This window comes from Engystomops pustulosus, chromosome 1 (assembly GCF_040894005.1).
Source record: "Engystomops pustulosus chromosome 1, aEngPut4.maternal, whole genome shotgun sequence".
Taxonomy (NCBI): domain Eukaryota; kingdom Metazoa; phylum Chordata; class Amphibia; order Anura; family Leptodactylidae; genus Engystomops; species Engystomops pustulosus.
In genome coordinates this window covers 13,015,196-13,032,841 of record NC_092411.1, presented here as the reverse complement: position 1 = coordinate 13,032,841, position 17,646 = coordinate 13,015,196, and the positions used below count along the sequence as shown (strand labels likewise).

Here is a 17,646-nt window from a genome sequence, read left to right as displayed (position 1 = left end):
GGATGCCTCTGTCTATGGGGATGGTAGAATCTTCTCTCCTCTAGGTGTAGAGGATGCCCCCTGTGTATGGTGATGGTAGAACCTCCTCTCCTCTAGGTGTAGAGGATGCCCCCTGTCTATGGTGATGGTAGAACCTCCTCTCCTCTAGGTGTAGAGGATGCCCCCTGTCTATGATGATGGTAGAACCACCTGTCGTCTAGGTGTAGAGGATGCCCCCTGTCTATGGGGATGGTAGAACCTCCTCTCCTCTAGGTGTAGAGGATGCCTCTGTCTATGGGGATGGTAGAACCTCCTCTTCTCTAGGTGTAGAGGATGCTCCCTGTCTATGGTGATGGTCGAACCTCCTCTCCTCTAGGTGTAGAGGATGTCCCCTGTCTATGGTGATGGTAAAACCACCTCTCCTCTAGGTGTAGATGATGCCCCCTGTCTATGGTGATGGTAGAACCACCTCTCCTCTAGGTGTAGAGGATGCCCCCTGTCTATGGTGATGGTAGAACCTCATCTCCTCCAGGTGTAGAGGATGCCCCCTGTCTATGGTGATGGTAGAACCTCCTCTCCTCTAGGTGTAGAGGATGCCTCTGTCTATGGGGATGGTAGAACCTCCTCTTCTCTAGGTGTAGAGGATGCTCCCTGTCTATGGTGATGGTCGAACCTCCTCTCCTCTAGGTGTAGAGGATGTCCCCTGTCTATGGTGATGGTAAAACCACCTCTCCTCTAGGTGTAGATGATGCCCCCTGTCTATGGTGATGGTAGAACCACCTCTCCTCTAGGTGTAGAGGATGCCCCCTGTCTATGGTGATGGTAGAACCTCATCTCCTCCAGGTGTAGAGGATGCCCCCTGTCTATGGTGATGGTAGAACCTCCTCTCCTCTAGGTGTAGAGGATGCCCCCTGTCTATGGTGATGGTAGAACCTCCTCTCCTCTAGGTGTAGAGGATGTCCCCTGTCTATGGTGATGGTAGAACCGCCTCTCCTCTAGGTGTAGAGGATGTCCTCTGTCTATGGTGATGGTAGAACCCCCTCTCCTCTAGGTGTAGAGGATGCCCCCTGTCTATGGTGATGGTAGAACCTCCTCTCCTCTAGGTGTAGAGGATGCCCTCTGTCTATGGTGATGGTAGAACCGCCTCTCCTCTAGGTGTAGAGGATGCCTCCTGTCTATGGAAATAGTAGAACCTCCTCTCCTCTAGGTGTAGAGGATGCCCCCTGTCTATGGTGATGGTAGAACCTCCTCTCCTCTAGGTGTAGAGGATGCCCCCTGTCTATGGTGATGGTAGATCCTCCTCTCCTCTAGGTGTAGAGGATGTCCCCTGTCTATGGTGATGGTAGATCCTCCTCTCCTCTAGGTGTAAAGGATGCCCCCTGTCTATGGTGATGGTAGAACCGCCTCTCCTCTAGGTGTAGAGGATGCCTCCTGTCTATGGAAATAGTAGAACCTCCTCTCCTCTAGGTGTAGAGGATGCCCCCTGTCTATGGTGATGGTAGAACCTCCTCTCCTCTAGGTGTAGAGGATGCCCCCTGTCTATGGTGATGGTAGAACCTCCTCTCCTCTAGGTGTAGAGGATGTCCCCTGTCTATGGTGATGGTAGAACCGCCTCTCCTCTAGGTGTAGAGGATGTCCTCTGTCTATGGTGATGGTAGAACCCCCTCTCCTCTAGGTGTAGAGGATGCCCCCTGTCTATGGTGATGGTAGAACCTCCTCTCCTCTAGGTGTAGAGGATGCCCTCTGTCTATGGTGATGGTAGAACCGCCTCTCCTCTAGGTGTAGAGGATGCCTCCTGTCTATGGAAATAGTAGAACCTCCTCTCCTCTAGGTGTAGAGGATGCCCCCTGTCTATGGTGATGGTAGAACCTCCTCTCCTCTAGGTGTAGAGGATGCCCCCTGTCTATGGTGATGGTAGATCCTCCTCTCCTCTAGGTGTAGAGGATGCCCCCTGTCTATGGTGATGGTAGAACCTCCTCTCCTCTAGGTGTAGAGGATTCCCCCTGTCTATGGTGATGGTAGATCCTCCTCTCCTCTAGGTGTAGAGGATGTCCCCTGTCTATGGTGATGGTAGATCCTCCTCTCCTCTAGGTGTAAAGGATGCCCCCTGTCTATGGTGATGGTAGAACCGCCTCTCCTCTAGGTGTAGAGGATGCCCTCTGTCTATGGTGATGGTAGAACCGCCTCTCCTCTAGGTGTAGAGGATGCCCCCTGTCTATGGTGATGGTAGATCCTCCTCTCCTCTAGGTGTAGAGGATGTCCCCTGTCTATGGTGATGGTAGAACCTCCTCTCCTCTAGGTGTAGAGGATGTCCCCTGTCTATGGTGATGGTAGAACCTCCTCTCCTCTAGGTGTAGAGGATGCCCCCTGTCTATGGTGATGGTAGATCCTCCTCTCCTCTAGGTGTAGAGGATGTCCCCTGTCTATGGTGATGGTAAAACCACCTCTCCTCTAGGTGTAGATGATGCCCCCTGTCTATGGTGATGGTAGAACCACCTCTCCTCTAGGTGTAGAGGATGCCCCCTGTCTACGGTGATGGTAGAACCTCATCTCCTCCAGGTTTAGAGGATGCCCCCTGTCTATGGTGATGGTAGAACCCCCTCTCCTCTAGGTGTAGAGGATGTCCCCTGTCTATGGTGATGGTAGAACCGCCTCTCCTCTAGGTGTAGAGGATGTCCTCTGTCTATGGTGATGGTAGAACCCCCTCTCCTCTAGGTGTAGAGGATGCCCCCTGTCTATGATGATGGTAGAACCACCTCTCCTCTAGATGTAGAGGATGCCCCTGTCTATGGAGATAGTAGAATCTTCTCTCCTCTAGGTGTAGAGGAAGCCCCCTGTGTATGGTGATGGTAGAATCACCTCTCCTCTAGGTGTAGAGGATGTCCCCTGTCTATGGTGATGGTAGAACAGTCTCTCCTCTAGGTGTAGAGGATGCCCCCTGTGTATGGCGATGGTAGAACCTCCTCTCCTCTAGGTGTAGAGGATGTCCCCTGTCTATGGTGATGGTAGAACAGTCTCTCCTCTAGGTGTAGAGGATGCCCCCTGTCTATGGTGATGGTAGAACCTCCTCTCCTCTAGGTGTAGAGGATGCCCCCTGTCTATGGTGATGGTAGAACCTCCTCTCCTCTAGGTGTAGAGGATGTCCCCTGTCTATGGTGATGGTAGAACCGCCTCTCCTCTAGGTGTAGAGGATGTCCTCTGTCTATGGTGATGGTAGAACCCCCTCTCCTCTAGGTGTAGAGGATGCCCCCTGTCTATGGGGATGGTAGAATCTCCTCTCCTCTAGGTGTAGAGGATGCCCCTGTCTATGATGATGGTAGAACCACCTCTCCTCTAGATGTAGAGGATGCCCCCTGTCTATGGTGATGGTAGAACCTCCTCTCCTCTAGGTGTAGAGGATGCCCCCTGTCTATGGTGATGGTAGAACCTCCTCTCCTCTAGGTGTAGAGGATGTCCCCTGTCTATGGTGATGGTAGAACAGTCTCTCCTCTAGGTGTAGAGGATGCCCCCTGTCTATGGTGATGGTAGAACCTCCTCTCCTCTAGGTGTAGAGGATGCCCCCTGTCTATGGTGATGGTAGAACCTCCTCTCCTCTAGGTGTAGAGGATGTCCCCTGTCTATGGTGATGGTAGAACCGCCTCTCCTCTAGGTGTAGAGGATGTCCTCTGTCTATGGTGATGGTAGAACCCCCTCTCCTCTAGGTGTAGAGGATGCCCCCTGTCTATGGGGATGGTAGAACCTCCTCTCCTCTAGGTGTAGAGGATGCCCCTGTCTATGATGATGGTAGAACCACCTCTCCTCTAGATGTAGAGGATGCCCCCTGTCTATGGTGATGGTAGAACCCCCTCTCCTCTAGGTGTAGAGGATGTCCCCTGTCTATGGTGATGGTAGAACCACCTCTCCTCTAGGTGTAGAGGATGTCCTCTGTCTATGGTGATGGCAGAACCCCCTCTCCTCTAGGTGTAGAGGATGCCCCCTGTCTATGATGATGGTAGAACCACCTCTCCTCTAGATGTAGAGGATGCCCCTGTCTATGGTGATAGTAGAATCTTCTCTCCTCTAGGTGTAGAGGATGCCCCCTGTGTATGGTGATGGTAGAATCACCTCTCCTCTAGGTGTAGAGGTTGTCCCCTGTCTATAGTGATGGCAGAACAGTCTCTCCTCTAGGTGTAGAGGATGCCCCCTGTCTATGGTGATGGTAGAACAGCCTCTCCTCTAGGTGTAGAGGATGCCCCCTGTCTATGGTGATGGTAGAACCTCCTCTCCTCTAGGTGTAGAGGATGCCCCCTGTCTATGGTGATGGTAGAACCTCCTCTCCTCTAGGTGTAGAGGATGCCCCCTGTCTATGATGATGGTAGAACCACCTCTCGTCTAGGTGTAGAGGATGCCCCCTGTCTATGGGGATGGTAGTACCTCCTCTCCTCTAGGTGTAGAGGATGCCTCTGTCTATGGGGATGGTAGAACCTCCTCTTCTCTAGGTGTAGAGGATGCTCCCTGTCTATGGTGATGGTAGAACCTCCTCTCCTCTAGGTGTAGAGGATGCCCCCTGTCTATGGTGATGGTAGAACCTCCTCTACTCTAGGTGTAGAGGATGCCCCCTGTCTATGGTGATGGTAGAACGGTCTCTCCTCTCGGTGTAGAGGATGCCCCCTGTCTATGGTGATGCTAGAACCTCCTCTCCTCTAGGTGTAGAGGATACCCCTGTCTATGGTGATGGTAGAACCTCCTCTCCTCTAGGTGTAGAGGATGCCCCCTGTCTATGGTGATGGTAGAACCTCCTCTCCTCTAGGTGTAGAGGATGCCCCCTGTCTATGGTGATGGTAGAATCACCTCTCCTATAGGCGTAGAGGATGCCCCCTTGTCCTGGTCACAGGCCTAGGTATAAAAGTATCTTTGGAGAGATCCTTGTACTGTCCGTTCAGGTATTTGTTCATTGTAATGAGGTCTCCCCTCAGTCGTCTTTTTTTTCCAAACGGTATAATCCCAAATTTTGTAATCTGTCCCTGTAGTCTAGTCCCATTCCCCTAATAATCTTGGTTGCTCTCCTCTGCACCCGTTCTAGCTCTACTATATCCTTTTTATACACTGGTGCCCAAAACTGTCCACAATATTCCATGTGTGGTCTGACCAGGGATTTGTATATACCAACCTTTTATGCGGCACGGTGTCAAATGCCTTTGAAAAGTCCAGATATACAACATTCACATATGGGTAATGTTATTCAGCAACTTATTTAGGTGGTAAATCTATCTGCCTGAAACCCTAGTTGACCTGGGGGGGGGGGGGGGGGGGGTAGGCATTGTGAAGGAGAGTACAGAGTTTATTTTTATGTGCAGGTCAGGGGGCTGGCTATATACTAATGGGCTGGCTATATACAGGAGCTGACTGTCTATATACAAGTGACTGGCTATATACAGGGGGCTGGCAGACTATATTCAGCGGACTGGTTGGCTATATACTGGGGCCTGGCTATATGCAGGGTCTGGTTGGCTATATACAGGGGCTGGTGGGCTATAAACGGGGCTGGCAGGCTATAAACAGGGGGCTGGCTGGCTATATACAGGGGCTGGCAGGCTATATACAGGGGGATGGCAGTCTATATACAGGGGGCTGGCTGGTTATATACGGGGTTCTGGCTGGCTATATACAGGGGCCGATCAAAGCGTAAAGAAAGGTAAAGACCGGCACTCCAGACTATTAAAATCTTGTTTTTTTACATGCGCTAATCAATATGGTTCCATTCACCTGTTATTTTCTTTTTTAAATTAAGGTCTTTGCAGGTACCTTTCAGACCATAAGTAGGAACTAATACCTATGTTCGAAACGCGAAGGTCTCTGGCAGGCTATATATAGGGGACTGGCAGGCTTCATACAGGGGCTGGCTGGCTATATACAGGTGGCTGGCTATATAATGTGGACTGGTTTCATATAGTGGAATGGCTATCTGGGGCAAGGGTTGGCTATTTACTGGGAGCAGGAGCTGAGCTTGGAAATATACTGGGACTTGGCTATACACAGGGGACTGGCTAGTTGGCTTTATACTGTGGCTGGATATATACTGGGGGGGCAGGGGTTGACTAGCTATTTACTGTGGGGGGGGGGCTGTGACCAATGCATTTTCCACCCAAGGCTTAGACTCAAGTCAATGGATTTTACCAGCTTTTTGTGTTAAAATTATATAAAATGTATGTAAATGTAAAATGTATAAAATTATAGGCCTCGGCTTATATTCGTGTCAGCTTATACTTGAGTACATAAAATGTATATAAATATATACATATAAAGATTGGCAACACTGCAAAAATCTTTCTCAAGGCTTAGAGTGACATGGAGCTGCTGATGATCCGCTTGGTGGTGAAGAGGGTGATGGGGTGAGAATGCCAAGTTGGTACCACAGGGAGGGGTGAGGGGGTGGATGGGGTTCATAAACCGGAGCCCATGCACAGGCAGCCACCTACAGCGGTGCATTCTTCTAAGTGCCACTACAAGTCCAGGAGTAAAGGTGATGGAGGAAGAGGTAATGGTGCTTTTCAGATTTTGAAAGACAAGAGTTAAACAAGTACTTATAGTCCCTTTGTTTCCTTCTGGTTCAATTCTGATATAATTCTTTTAGTGCATCTTCTCAAGTGCAGCTATTGAAGTGCACAGTCAGTTCTGAGATTTGTTGCAATAAGTCAGGCGGACCCTGCATACACTTTGATGTCCTCTCTAACGGGATTTTCCTGTGAATATGCAATTTGTGCAGCTTGGGATACCAAGGCTCGGGAGTGCCAAACTGTGTAGACTAGGACTAATTGTCAAATCCTCTCCTGAATTTTCTGTAGTGTGTGGAATTAAATTTGGGGGAGGGGATCATTAAGGTCCTGTTGTTTATCCATGCTTTATGCCTTTGTAGACCACGTTCTTGCTACAAACACTGGAGTTTGAGCTGTTGTTTCCGACACAAACAGATCTATTTGTCTCTGGCCAAACTGTTGACTTACCGTATTTTTCGGACTATAAAGCGCACCGGATTATAAGGCGCACCGTCAATAAATGCCTGCTAATACGCCTAGGTTCATATATAAGGTGCACCGGATTATAAGGATGAATGACCAGCAGGTGGCAGACCTGTGCACAGTTCAAGGCAGCTGTTGTCTGTAAGTATGGTTCATATATAAGGCGCACCGGATTACAAGGTGCACCTGATTATAAGGATGAATGACCAGCAGGTGGCAGACCTGTGCACAGTTCAAGGCAGCTGTTGTCTGTAAGTACGGTTCATATATGAGGCGCACTGGACTATAAGGCGCACCTTTGATTTCTGAGAAAATCAAAGGATTTTTTATGAGCCTTATAGTCAGAAAAATACGGTATTTTTAAGAAACTCTGTGTAGTCATGACTATCATTGCCAAGGACAGCTTCTGTGTGGACATCTGATATCTCGAATGTCCTGAAAATACAATTGTCACAGGGAGGAAAAAAGGGTCTAAAATTTGAGAAAAAAAAGTTAAAATTTTTTTTTTATATTTCAGCAGAGTCTCTATATTGGAGACCGCTGCTCTATACAAGTCCATCAATTCTTAACTAAGCAACAGTTTTTATTTTGTGCGTCAAGTTATATTGCCTAGTACATATGTGTGCACAACGTATCATTGTCTCCAAGCGAATGTATCGGAGAATGTTGCAATCCATGCAAAATTTTACTGTGTCTCAAAAGATACTACATGTACTATGTCCCCCGACTCCTGCATGAGCAAATAATAATAATTCCTTCATTAATATAGCACACACATGCAACATCCCCCACCGGGGCCTAGCCTTTTCTTGGGGCCTGGAGTCAGCCGGGGCCCGCTGTACCGGAGTGGCTGGCGGTTGCGGCCTAGGCACGCTAGTGTCACGGTGCTTGGTATGGGGGACCGGAGGGCTGTCCTACAGCCTGGCAGGTCTCCAGCAGGGTGGTGTTGGCAAGAAATGATGAGGGAGAGGCTGCCAGAGTAGTTCTCCCTGGGGCAACCCTTTGGGGTCTGGAGTATAAGTCCCTGTGTGGTGGACAGGGTGCCTGTGATGGTGACAGCCGTAGTAGCAGGGACCAGACGGAGGCAGACGTTGAACAAAAATAACTTAAAGTTCTTTATTGGAACCGACAGGAACAGTAGATAACGTGCCTTGACAAATAGTAGATTGCTGGAGATGTACTTGGAGGGAGCCACAGGAGTAGATCACCAGCCTGGATGCAAGGGCAGGCTGGGAGGTAGCTGGGTCCTAGAAGGATGCTTCAGCTTGTCCTGGGTTGCTTCAGACATCACCCTTGAAGGTAGGATGATACCCCTTTCCTCACTAACTAACTCTTCAGAGCTGCTCAGGCAGGGAGCTGAGCTCTGGCTGCACTCTGACCAACTGGTCTGATCTGGTCAGTCTGACTGCACTGACTGACTGACTGACAGTCTTCTTCTGATCTCTAGAACTTTCCTGACCAGGGGTTTTATTACTCCCACTGATCAGGTGGTGGTTACTCCTCCAATAGCATCCCAGCTTATAGCTACAAGATTATAACAACTGTGATTGGTTGCTAGAATTACATCACATTTAACAATTAACTCCTGCCTTACCAGGCAGGATCTACCGCTGCAGTGTTCCCCTGTGTTATGTAGTGACCTGCTGTGGGGTTGATCAGACCCTACACAGGCTGCAAGCTACATGGTGGGACGTATTCGCAACCACTCCTCTGCCTTGCATCGGCAGGGGTGTTGCACACATATTCCGCATCACTGCACAGAACTAGTCACATTGTTCCCTGTCCCCAATGGGACTCACAATCTAATCATCCTACCAATATGTTTTGGAGTGTGGGAGGAAACCGGCGGACCTGCAGGAAACCCACACAAACGCAAAATATTCCTCTGTGCTTAGTTTGCTAACATGTTTATATACTCTCTTTTAAGCATATGCCGTTCAATAAAGTGAATGATAAAAAAAAATTAAGAGAAATATAAAAATAACCCTAAGGCCCCTTCTAAACTCGCAAGTGTGATGCGATGAACGCTGCAAACTGGAACTGAACTGACATGCTGAGCTCAGTTCCGGTTTGCAGCGTTCGGGCCGGCAGCATGTGTTGCGAGTGTAGAAGGGGCCTAACAGTTCAAATCCCCCATTTCCCTAGAATTCATATAAAAATAAAAAATAAAAATCATAAACATGTTAGGTACTAACACTTTTCACGCAGAAAATATAATAAGGTATAAATAATCTAGATACTGGGAGCCCTCCCATCTTACCTTCTCCAAAGGGTCTCTCCTAAATTGGAGACTGACTCGTCTACAGTCTGAGAAGTGGCCTACAAGTTTCAGACACCTCCTGCTGCCCTGTACTGACTATTCCTGCCTAATTCCTGCCCACTTTCTGCATGGTAATTTTTTTAGACATTGGAACTCACAAGATAATTTTTGTTTATTTATTTTAATTTTCTTTCTTTGCTGCTTCTCTCTTTTAGTTGCTGTCTGGTTATTAGGGGTCGACCTCTAACTTCTCCTCTATACTCTCCCTATAACTGAACATGGTTTTATACCTTTTAATGACTCCAGATTGAAGCTTCTTTCCGCTCTTTTTAATTTCATGTTTTTCGCTGCCCGTCTTTAAACGAGCCATAAAAGTGGTTATAAATGTAGCATTTAAGATGGAAGAGTTTCATTTCTTCTTGGCCGCCTTTCCGGGCTCCTCTGCAGAGACGAAATGTCCCGTCTGATCAGACGGATGTGACCCCTCCACTTCCCCGGCGCTACAAAGACTCTAATTACTGAGGTGAAGCTGCACCCGGACTCCTTCCTGCCCCGATAAGGAGATAAAAGGAGAACTCCGCTGTTATAGAGGGGGAGGTGACGCTGTGCAATATGATAGTATCTAACCCCAAATGTCAGCAAGCGGCACGGTAATAGGGTCAAGACAAGCAAATGTAAGAGGGTGATTACCGTACAGGCGCAGGACAGAATGGTGGCTTCTTCCAGGAGCTGACACTTGCCGATTCAAGATGGCATTTTGATAAATATAGGACAACCCACAGGAAAGTTAATGTAATTTTAAAGGCCACTAATTGCGATAAACTTCACCTGCTGGAATAAATCTCACTCCGCCGTCATTGTCTTACGTACTCAACCATCCTGAATCATAACTTTATCCAGGTAAAGGGGATGTTTCACTAGCAAAGTTGAGTAACTTTATAAATACAGAACTTTTCATTCCTAATCCTTCTATAGCTGTCGTATTCACAACCCCCTTTCCGAAGACTAGACTAAACTTCCTCCTTATACAGACCCCAAGCCAGACTACCTCTGTATATAGACCCCAAGCCAGACTACCTCTGTATATAGACCCCAAGCCAGACTACCTCTGTATATAGAGGCCAAGACCAGACTACCTCTGTATATAGAGGCCAAGACCAGACTCCCTCTGTATATAGACCCCAGACCAGACTCCCTCTGTATATAGACCCCAGACCAGACTCCCTCTGTATATAGACCCAAGTCCAGACTACCTCTGTATATAGAGGCCAAGACCAGACTCCCTCTGTACATAGAGGCCAAGACCAGACTCCCTCTGTATATAGACCCCAGACCAGACTCCCTCTGTATATAGACCCAAGACCAGACTCCCTCTGTATATAGAGGCCAAGACCAGACTACCTCTGTATATAGACCCAAGACCAGACTCCCTCTGTATATAGACCCAAGACCAGACTCCCTCTGTATATAGACCCAAGACCAGACTCCCTCTGTATATAGACCCCAGACCAGACTCCCTCTGTATATAGACCCAAGACCAGACTACCTCTGTATATAGACCCCAGACCAGACTACCTCTGTATATAGACCCAAGACCAGACTCCCTCTGTATATAGACCCAAGACCAGACTCCCTATGTATATATAGACCCAAGACCAGACTCCCTCTGTATATAGAACCAAGACCAGACTACCTCTGTATATAGACCCCAGACCAGACTACCTCTGTATATAGACCCCAGACCAGACTACCTCTGTATATAGACCCAAGACCAGACTCCCTCTGTATATAGACCCCAGACCAGACTACCTCTGTATATAGACCCAAGACCAGACTACCTCTGTATATAGACCCAAGACCAGACTACCTCTGTATATAGACCCAAGACCAGACTCCCTCTGTATATAGACCCCAGACCAGACTACCTCTGTATATAGACCCCAGACCAGACTACCTCTGTATATAGACCCAAGACCAGACTACCTCTGTATATAGACCCAAGACCAGACTACCTCTGTATATAGACCCAAGACCAGACTCCCTCTGTATATAGACCCAAGACCAGACTCCCTCTGTATATAGACCAAAGACCACACTCCCTCTGTATATAGACCCAAGACCAGACTACCTCTGTATATAGACCCAAGACCAGACTACCTCTGTATACTCTGTATATAGACCCAAGACCAGACTACCTCTGTATATAGACCCAAGACCAGACTCCCTCTGTATATAGACCCAAGACCAGACTCCCTCTGGATATAGACCCAAGACCAGACTACCTCTGTATATAGACCCAAGACCAGACTACCTCTGTATATAGACCCAAGACCAGACGCCCCCTCTCTATATAGTTCCCAGACCAGACTACCTCTGTATATAGACCCAAGACCAGACTCCCTCTGTATATAGACCCCAGACCAGACTACCTCTGTATATAGACCCCAGACCAGACTACCTCTGTATATAGACCCAAGACCAGACTACCTCTGTATATAGACCCAAGACCAGACTACCTCTGTATATAGACCCAAGACCAGACTCCCTCTGTATATAGACCCAAGACCAGACTACCTCTGTATATAGACCCCAGACCAGACTACCTCTGTATATAGACCCAAGACCAGACTACCTCTGTATATAGACCCCAGACCAGACTACCTCTGTATATAGACCCAAGACCAGACTACCTCTGTATATAGACCCAAGACCAGACTACCTCTGTATATAGACCCAAGACCAGACTACCTCTGTATATAGACCCAAGACCAGACTACCTCTGTATATAGACCCAAGACCAGACTACCTCTGTATATAGACCCAAGACCAGACTACCTCTGTATATAGACCCAAGACCAGACGCCCCCTCTCTATATAGTTCCCAGACCAGACTCCCTCTGTTTATAGACCCGAGACAAAACTCCCTCTTTATATAGATCCATGACCAGACTCCCTCTAGATATACCGTATATTCCGCCGTATAAGACGACCTGCTGTATAAGACGACCCCCCTACTTTCCTGTTAAAATATAGAGTTTAAGATATATTCGCCGTATAAGACTACCCCTTTTCCAACGCATACAAAACACAGGTAAAAATTAAAAAAAAAAACAGATTTGAATTTAACATGGTCCTTTTTTTAATGTAAATTCTTCTGACATGCAGGTATACAGCAGGAAAACTGTCGCTCATAAACATAAGGCATACAACAACAACATTACCATCGTCCATTTTACTGTAAATGTTACCATACTGTACCTTAAATTTTTATTTTATTAAATATTCCATGCCATGTACTCAGAAGCGGGAAAAAAATTCCAAATGCAATGAAAATGGTGAAAAAACGCATTTGCGCCATTTTCTTGTGGGCTTGGATATTACGTCTTTCACTGAGCGCCCCAAATGACATGTCTACTTTATTCTTTGGGTCGGTACGATTAAGGGGATACCAAATTTATAAAGGTTTTATAATGTTTTCATACATTTACAAAAATGAAAACCTCCTGTACAAAAATATTTTTTTTGATTTCTGGCGCTAATAACTTTTTTATACGTTGGTGTACGGAGCTGTGGGTGGTGTCATTTTTTGCGAAATTTTATAATATTTTCAATGATATAATTTTTAGGACTGTACGACCTTTTGATCACTTTTTATAGATTTTTTTATATTTTTCAAAATGGCAAAAAAGTGCCATTTTCGACTTTGGCCGCTATTTTCCGTTAAGGGGTTAAACGCATTGAAAAACTGTTATCATATTTTGATAGATCGGGCATTTCCGGACGCGTCGATTCCTGATGTGTTTATGATTTTTACTGTTTATTTATATTTATGTCAGTTCTAGGGAAAGGGGGGTGATTTGAAATTTTAGTTTTTTTTATTATAATTTTTTTTTTTTTACTTTTTTTGGTTTTTATTTATACTATTTTTCAGACCCTCTGGGGTACTTTAACCCTAGGTTGTCTGATCGGTCCTATCATATACTGCCATACTACAGTATGGCAGTATATGGGGATTTTCCTCATTCATTACAATGTGCTATCAGCACATTGTAATGAAGGGGTTAAAACGAAATAGCCTCGGGTCTTCGGAAGACCCGAGGCTACCATGGAGACGGATCGCTGCCCCCGATGACGTCACGGGGAGCGGCGATCCCAGGTAAGATGGCGGCGCCCATGCTGAACTAGCACCGATCGCGGGTGTTACCGGTAAGCCTTTGCTGCAATATGCTATGCAGCGCGACCCGACCGCCGCCGTGAATACACGGCGGGTGGTCGCGATTACCGGCGTATAAGACGACCCCAGAGAAGAAAGAAGATTTTTCTCTCTTCAAAAGTCGTCTTATACGCCGGAATATACGGTAGATCCCAAATCAGACTCACTTTGTATACAGACCCCAGACCAGACTTCCTCTGTATATAGACCCCAGACCAGACTTCCTCTGTATATAGACCCCAGACCAGACTTCCTCTTTATATAGACCCCTGACCGGACTCCCTCTGTATATAGACCCCAGACCAGACTCTCTCTGTATAAAGACCCAAGACCAGACTCCCTCTGTATATAGACCCCAGACCAGACTCTCTCTGTATAAAGACCCCAAACCAAACTCCCTCTGTATATAGACCCCAGACCAGACTCCCTCTGTATATAGACCCCAGACCAGACTCCTTCTGTATATAGAACCCAGACCAGACTCCTTCTGTATATAGACCCCTGACTTAACTCGCTCTACTTATAGACCCAAGACCAGACTACCTCTGTATATAGACCCCTGACTTAACTCGCTCTACTTATAGACCCAAGACCAGACTCCCTCTGTGTATAGATCCCAGACCAGACTCAGCCTGTATATAGTCCCCAGACCAGACTTCTGCAGAGATATCAGATAAAGCTCCCATTATAGATCCCAAACCAAACTCACTTTGTATATAGAGCCCAGACTCCTTCTGTATATAGACCCCAGACCAAACTCGCTCTGTTTTTAGACCCCAGACCAGACTCCCTGTGTATATAGACCCCTGACCAGACTCCGTCTGTATATAGACCCAAGACCAGACTCCCTCTGTATATAGACCCCTGACCAGACTCCGTCTGTATATAGTCCCCAGACCAGACTTCTGCAGAGATAGACCCCAGACTCCCTCTGTATATAGACCCCAAACCAGACTCCTTCTGTATATACAACCCTGACCAAACTCACTCTGGATCCCAAACCAAACTCCCTCTGTATATAGACCCCAGACCAGACTCCCTCTGTATATAGACCCCAGACCAGACTCCTTCTGTATATAGACCCCCGACCAGATTCCTTCTGCATATAGAACCCAGACCAGACTCCTTCTGTATATAGACCCCGACCAAACTCGCTCTATTTATAGACCCCTGACCAGACTCCGTCTGTATATAGTTCCCAGACCAGACTTCTGCAAAGATATCAGATAAAGCTCCCATTATAGATCCCAAACCAAACTCACTTTGTATATAGACCCCAGACCAAACTCGCTCTGTTTTTAGACCCCAAACCAGACTCCCTGTGTATATAGACCCCAGACCAGACTTCTGCAGAGATATCAGATAAAACTACCATTATAATCCTCCTGTGTATAGATCCCAGACCAGACTCCCTCTTTATATAGACCCCAGACCAGACTCCCTCTGTATATAGACCCCAGACCAGACTCCCTCTGTATGAAGACCCCAGACCAGACTACCTCTGTATATAGACCCCAGACCAGACTCCCTCTGTATATAGACCCCAGACCAGACTCCCTCTGTATGAAGACCCCAGACCAGACTCACTCTGGATATAGATCCCAAACCAAACTCCCTCTGTATATAGACCCTAGACCAGACCCCCTCTGTATATATATAGACCCCAGACCAAACTCCTTCTGTATATAGACCCCAGACCAGACTCCCTCTGTATATAGACCCCAGACCAGACTCCCTCTGTATATAGTCCCCAGACCAGACTTCTGCAGAGATATCAGATAAAGCTCCCATTATAATCCTCCTGTATATAGACCCCAGACCACACTACTTCTTTATACTGACCTCAGACCATCCAATCTGCATACACACCCTAGAAAAAAAAAACTCTAGACTCCCTCTTTATGCAGATAACAGGCCAGATTTCCTCTCAAAACAGACCCCAAACCACCTGTATATAGATCAGAGACAGGACTCCTCTGTACATACAAAAGAAAAGACCCCCAAACATTACTCTATAAAATATTATCATCTCTTACTTTGACCCAAACTTTTCCGTTTGCACAACTTGAATGTGCTGAGATTTTGGAATGAAATTCCATTTTGACATCACCAATTTTCTTTTTAGTGGATTTCTAGGAGCAAAGTCATTCCTAACATTAACAGAAAAATCTGGACAGGAAGTTACACTGGTCATGGCCCTGAGATACATCTACAGAAGGTTTATGAGGTAAGTTCTTTTGGATAAAGCACTTAGGGACTGGGCACTTCAATATCAGATGGCTGGGAAATTGAGACCCAAAACCTACCAATCAGCTGTACCGGTACCGATCGGAACTGCAGTACCCCAGAATTGCCACTATGCTGTGGATGGAGCCACATTCTTCCACTTCCTTCCACTGTGTATTTTCAGTATCAAAAGATATTCTCTTAGCCTACTAGGGGGTAATTTGGAGAAATGTATTGTTTAAAGTGAATATTCGTGTATAAGCCAAGTTTCTCAGTACAAGAAAAAGCCTCACTTGGCTTATACTCAGGTATATGAAAAAATAAACTCGTTACCCAACGTTACGTGACTAGCTTTATACTGGGGGGGCATGGGGCTGGCTGGCTATATACTGAGGGCAGGGGGCTGCCTGGCTATAAACTAAGGGGCAGGGGGCTGCCTGGCTATAAACCAAGGGGCAGGGGGCTGCCTGGCTATAAACTAAGGGGCAGGGGGCTGCCTGGCTATAAACTAAGGGGCAGGGGGGTGGCTGGCTATATACTAAGGGGCAGGGGGCTGGCTTGCTATATACTGGGGACAGGGGACTGCCTGGCTATATACTAAGGGGCAGGGGGCCGTTGGCTATATACTGGGTACAGGGGACTGCTTGGCTATGTACTAAGCGGCCGGTTGGCTACATACTGGGGACAGGGGACTGCCTGGCTATATACTAAGGGTCAGGGGACTTCCAGGCTATATACTAAGGAACAGGGGGCTGGTTGGCTATGTACTGGGGGCAGGGGACTGCTTTGCAATATACTAAGGGGCAGTGGGCTGGTTGGCTATATACTTGGGGCAGGGGCTGGCTGTATACTTGGGGCAGGGGATTGCATGGCTATATACTAAGGGGAAGGGGGATGGCTATATACTGGGGTAGGGGACTGTGAGGCTATATACTAAGGGACAGGGGGCTGACTTGCTATATATTGGGGGCAGGGGAAAGCCTGGCTATATACTAAGGGGCAGGGGTGGTTGGCTATATACTGGTGACAGGGGACTTCCTGGCTATGTACTAAGGGGCAGGTTGGCTATATACTGGGGGAGGGGACTGCCTAGCTATATACTGAGGGGCAGGGGGCTGCCTGGATATATACTAAGGGGTAGGTTGGCTATATACTGGGTGCAGTGGACTGCCTGGCTTTATACTAAGGGGCAGGGGGCTACCTAGCTATACACTAAGGGGCAGGGGGCTGGCTGGCTATATACTAAGGGGAAGTGGGCTGGTTGGCTATACAATGGGGGAAGGGGACTGCATGGCTATATACTGGGGCAGGAGGCTGACTGGCTATATACTGGGGGCTGAGGACTGCATGGCTATATACTAAGGGGCAGGGGCTGGCTATATACTGGGAGCAGGGGGCTGCCTTGATATATACTGGGGCAGGGGCTGGCTGACTATATACTGGGGAAGGGGGCTGGCTGCCTATATATTGAGGCAGGGGGCTGGCTGCCTATATACTGGGGGCAGGGGGCTGACTGCCTATAGACTGGGGGCAGGGGGCTAAATAGCTATATACTTGGGGGAGGCTGTAACCAATGCATTTACCACCCTAGGTTTATACTCGAGTCAATTGTTTATTAACAAGTTGGCTTATACTCTATATAGGTTATAGAGTATATAGGTTATTATGGTCCAGAATAGAGTACCAAACCACAAGTGGGTGAAATGTCTGAATTTACAGCACTACAAATCTCTGATGCTGTAGTTCGGTTGCGGACATTGTAAAAACTCGGCTCACCTGACCCTCACACATCCGGAGTGTGCACGGATCTCCGCCCCGAAGCTGGTGCCATAATAGCAAAGTGTAGGAAAAAGTTGCTGCAACAAACAATGTATAAAAATCTTTATTCATGGATATAAAAATCCATAGTGCACACAGACAGATATTAGGCTACATGGTTGTATGCACTATGGATTTTTATATGCCTGAAT

At 47.3% G+C, this 17,646-nt stretch overlaps 1 protein-coding gene across 2 annotated transcripts in view; it reads left to right on the top strand.

Moving 5' to 3' along the window:
- LOC140116933 (O-acyltransferase like protein-like) overlaps positions 1-17,646 on the top strand; it is a 103,468-nt gene that overhangs the window by 43,315 nt on the left and 42,507 nt on the right. For both annotated transcript variants that reach the window (XM_072133374.1, XM_072133366.1), the window contains exon 8: positions 15,576-15,677. In XM_072133374.1, coding sequence (XP_071989475.1) covers positions 15,576-15,677 — 102 coding nt within the window. The remainder of the gene's footprint in view (positions 1-15,575; positions 15,678-17,646) is intronic.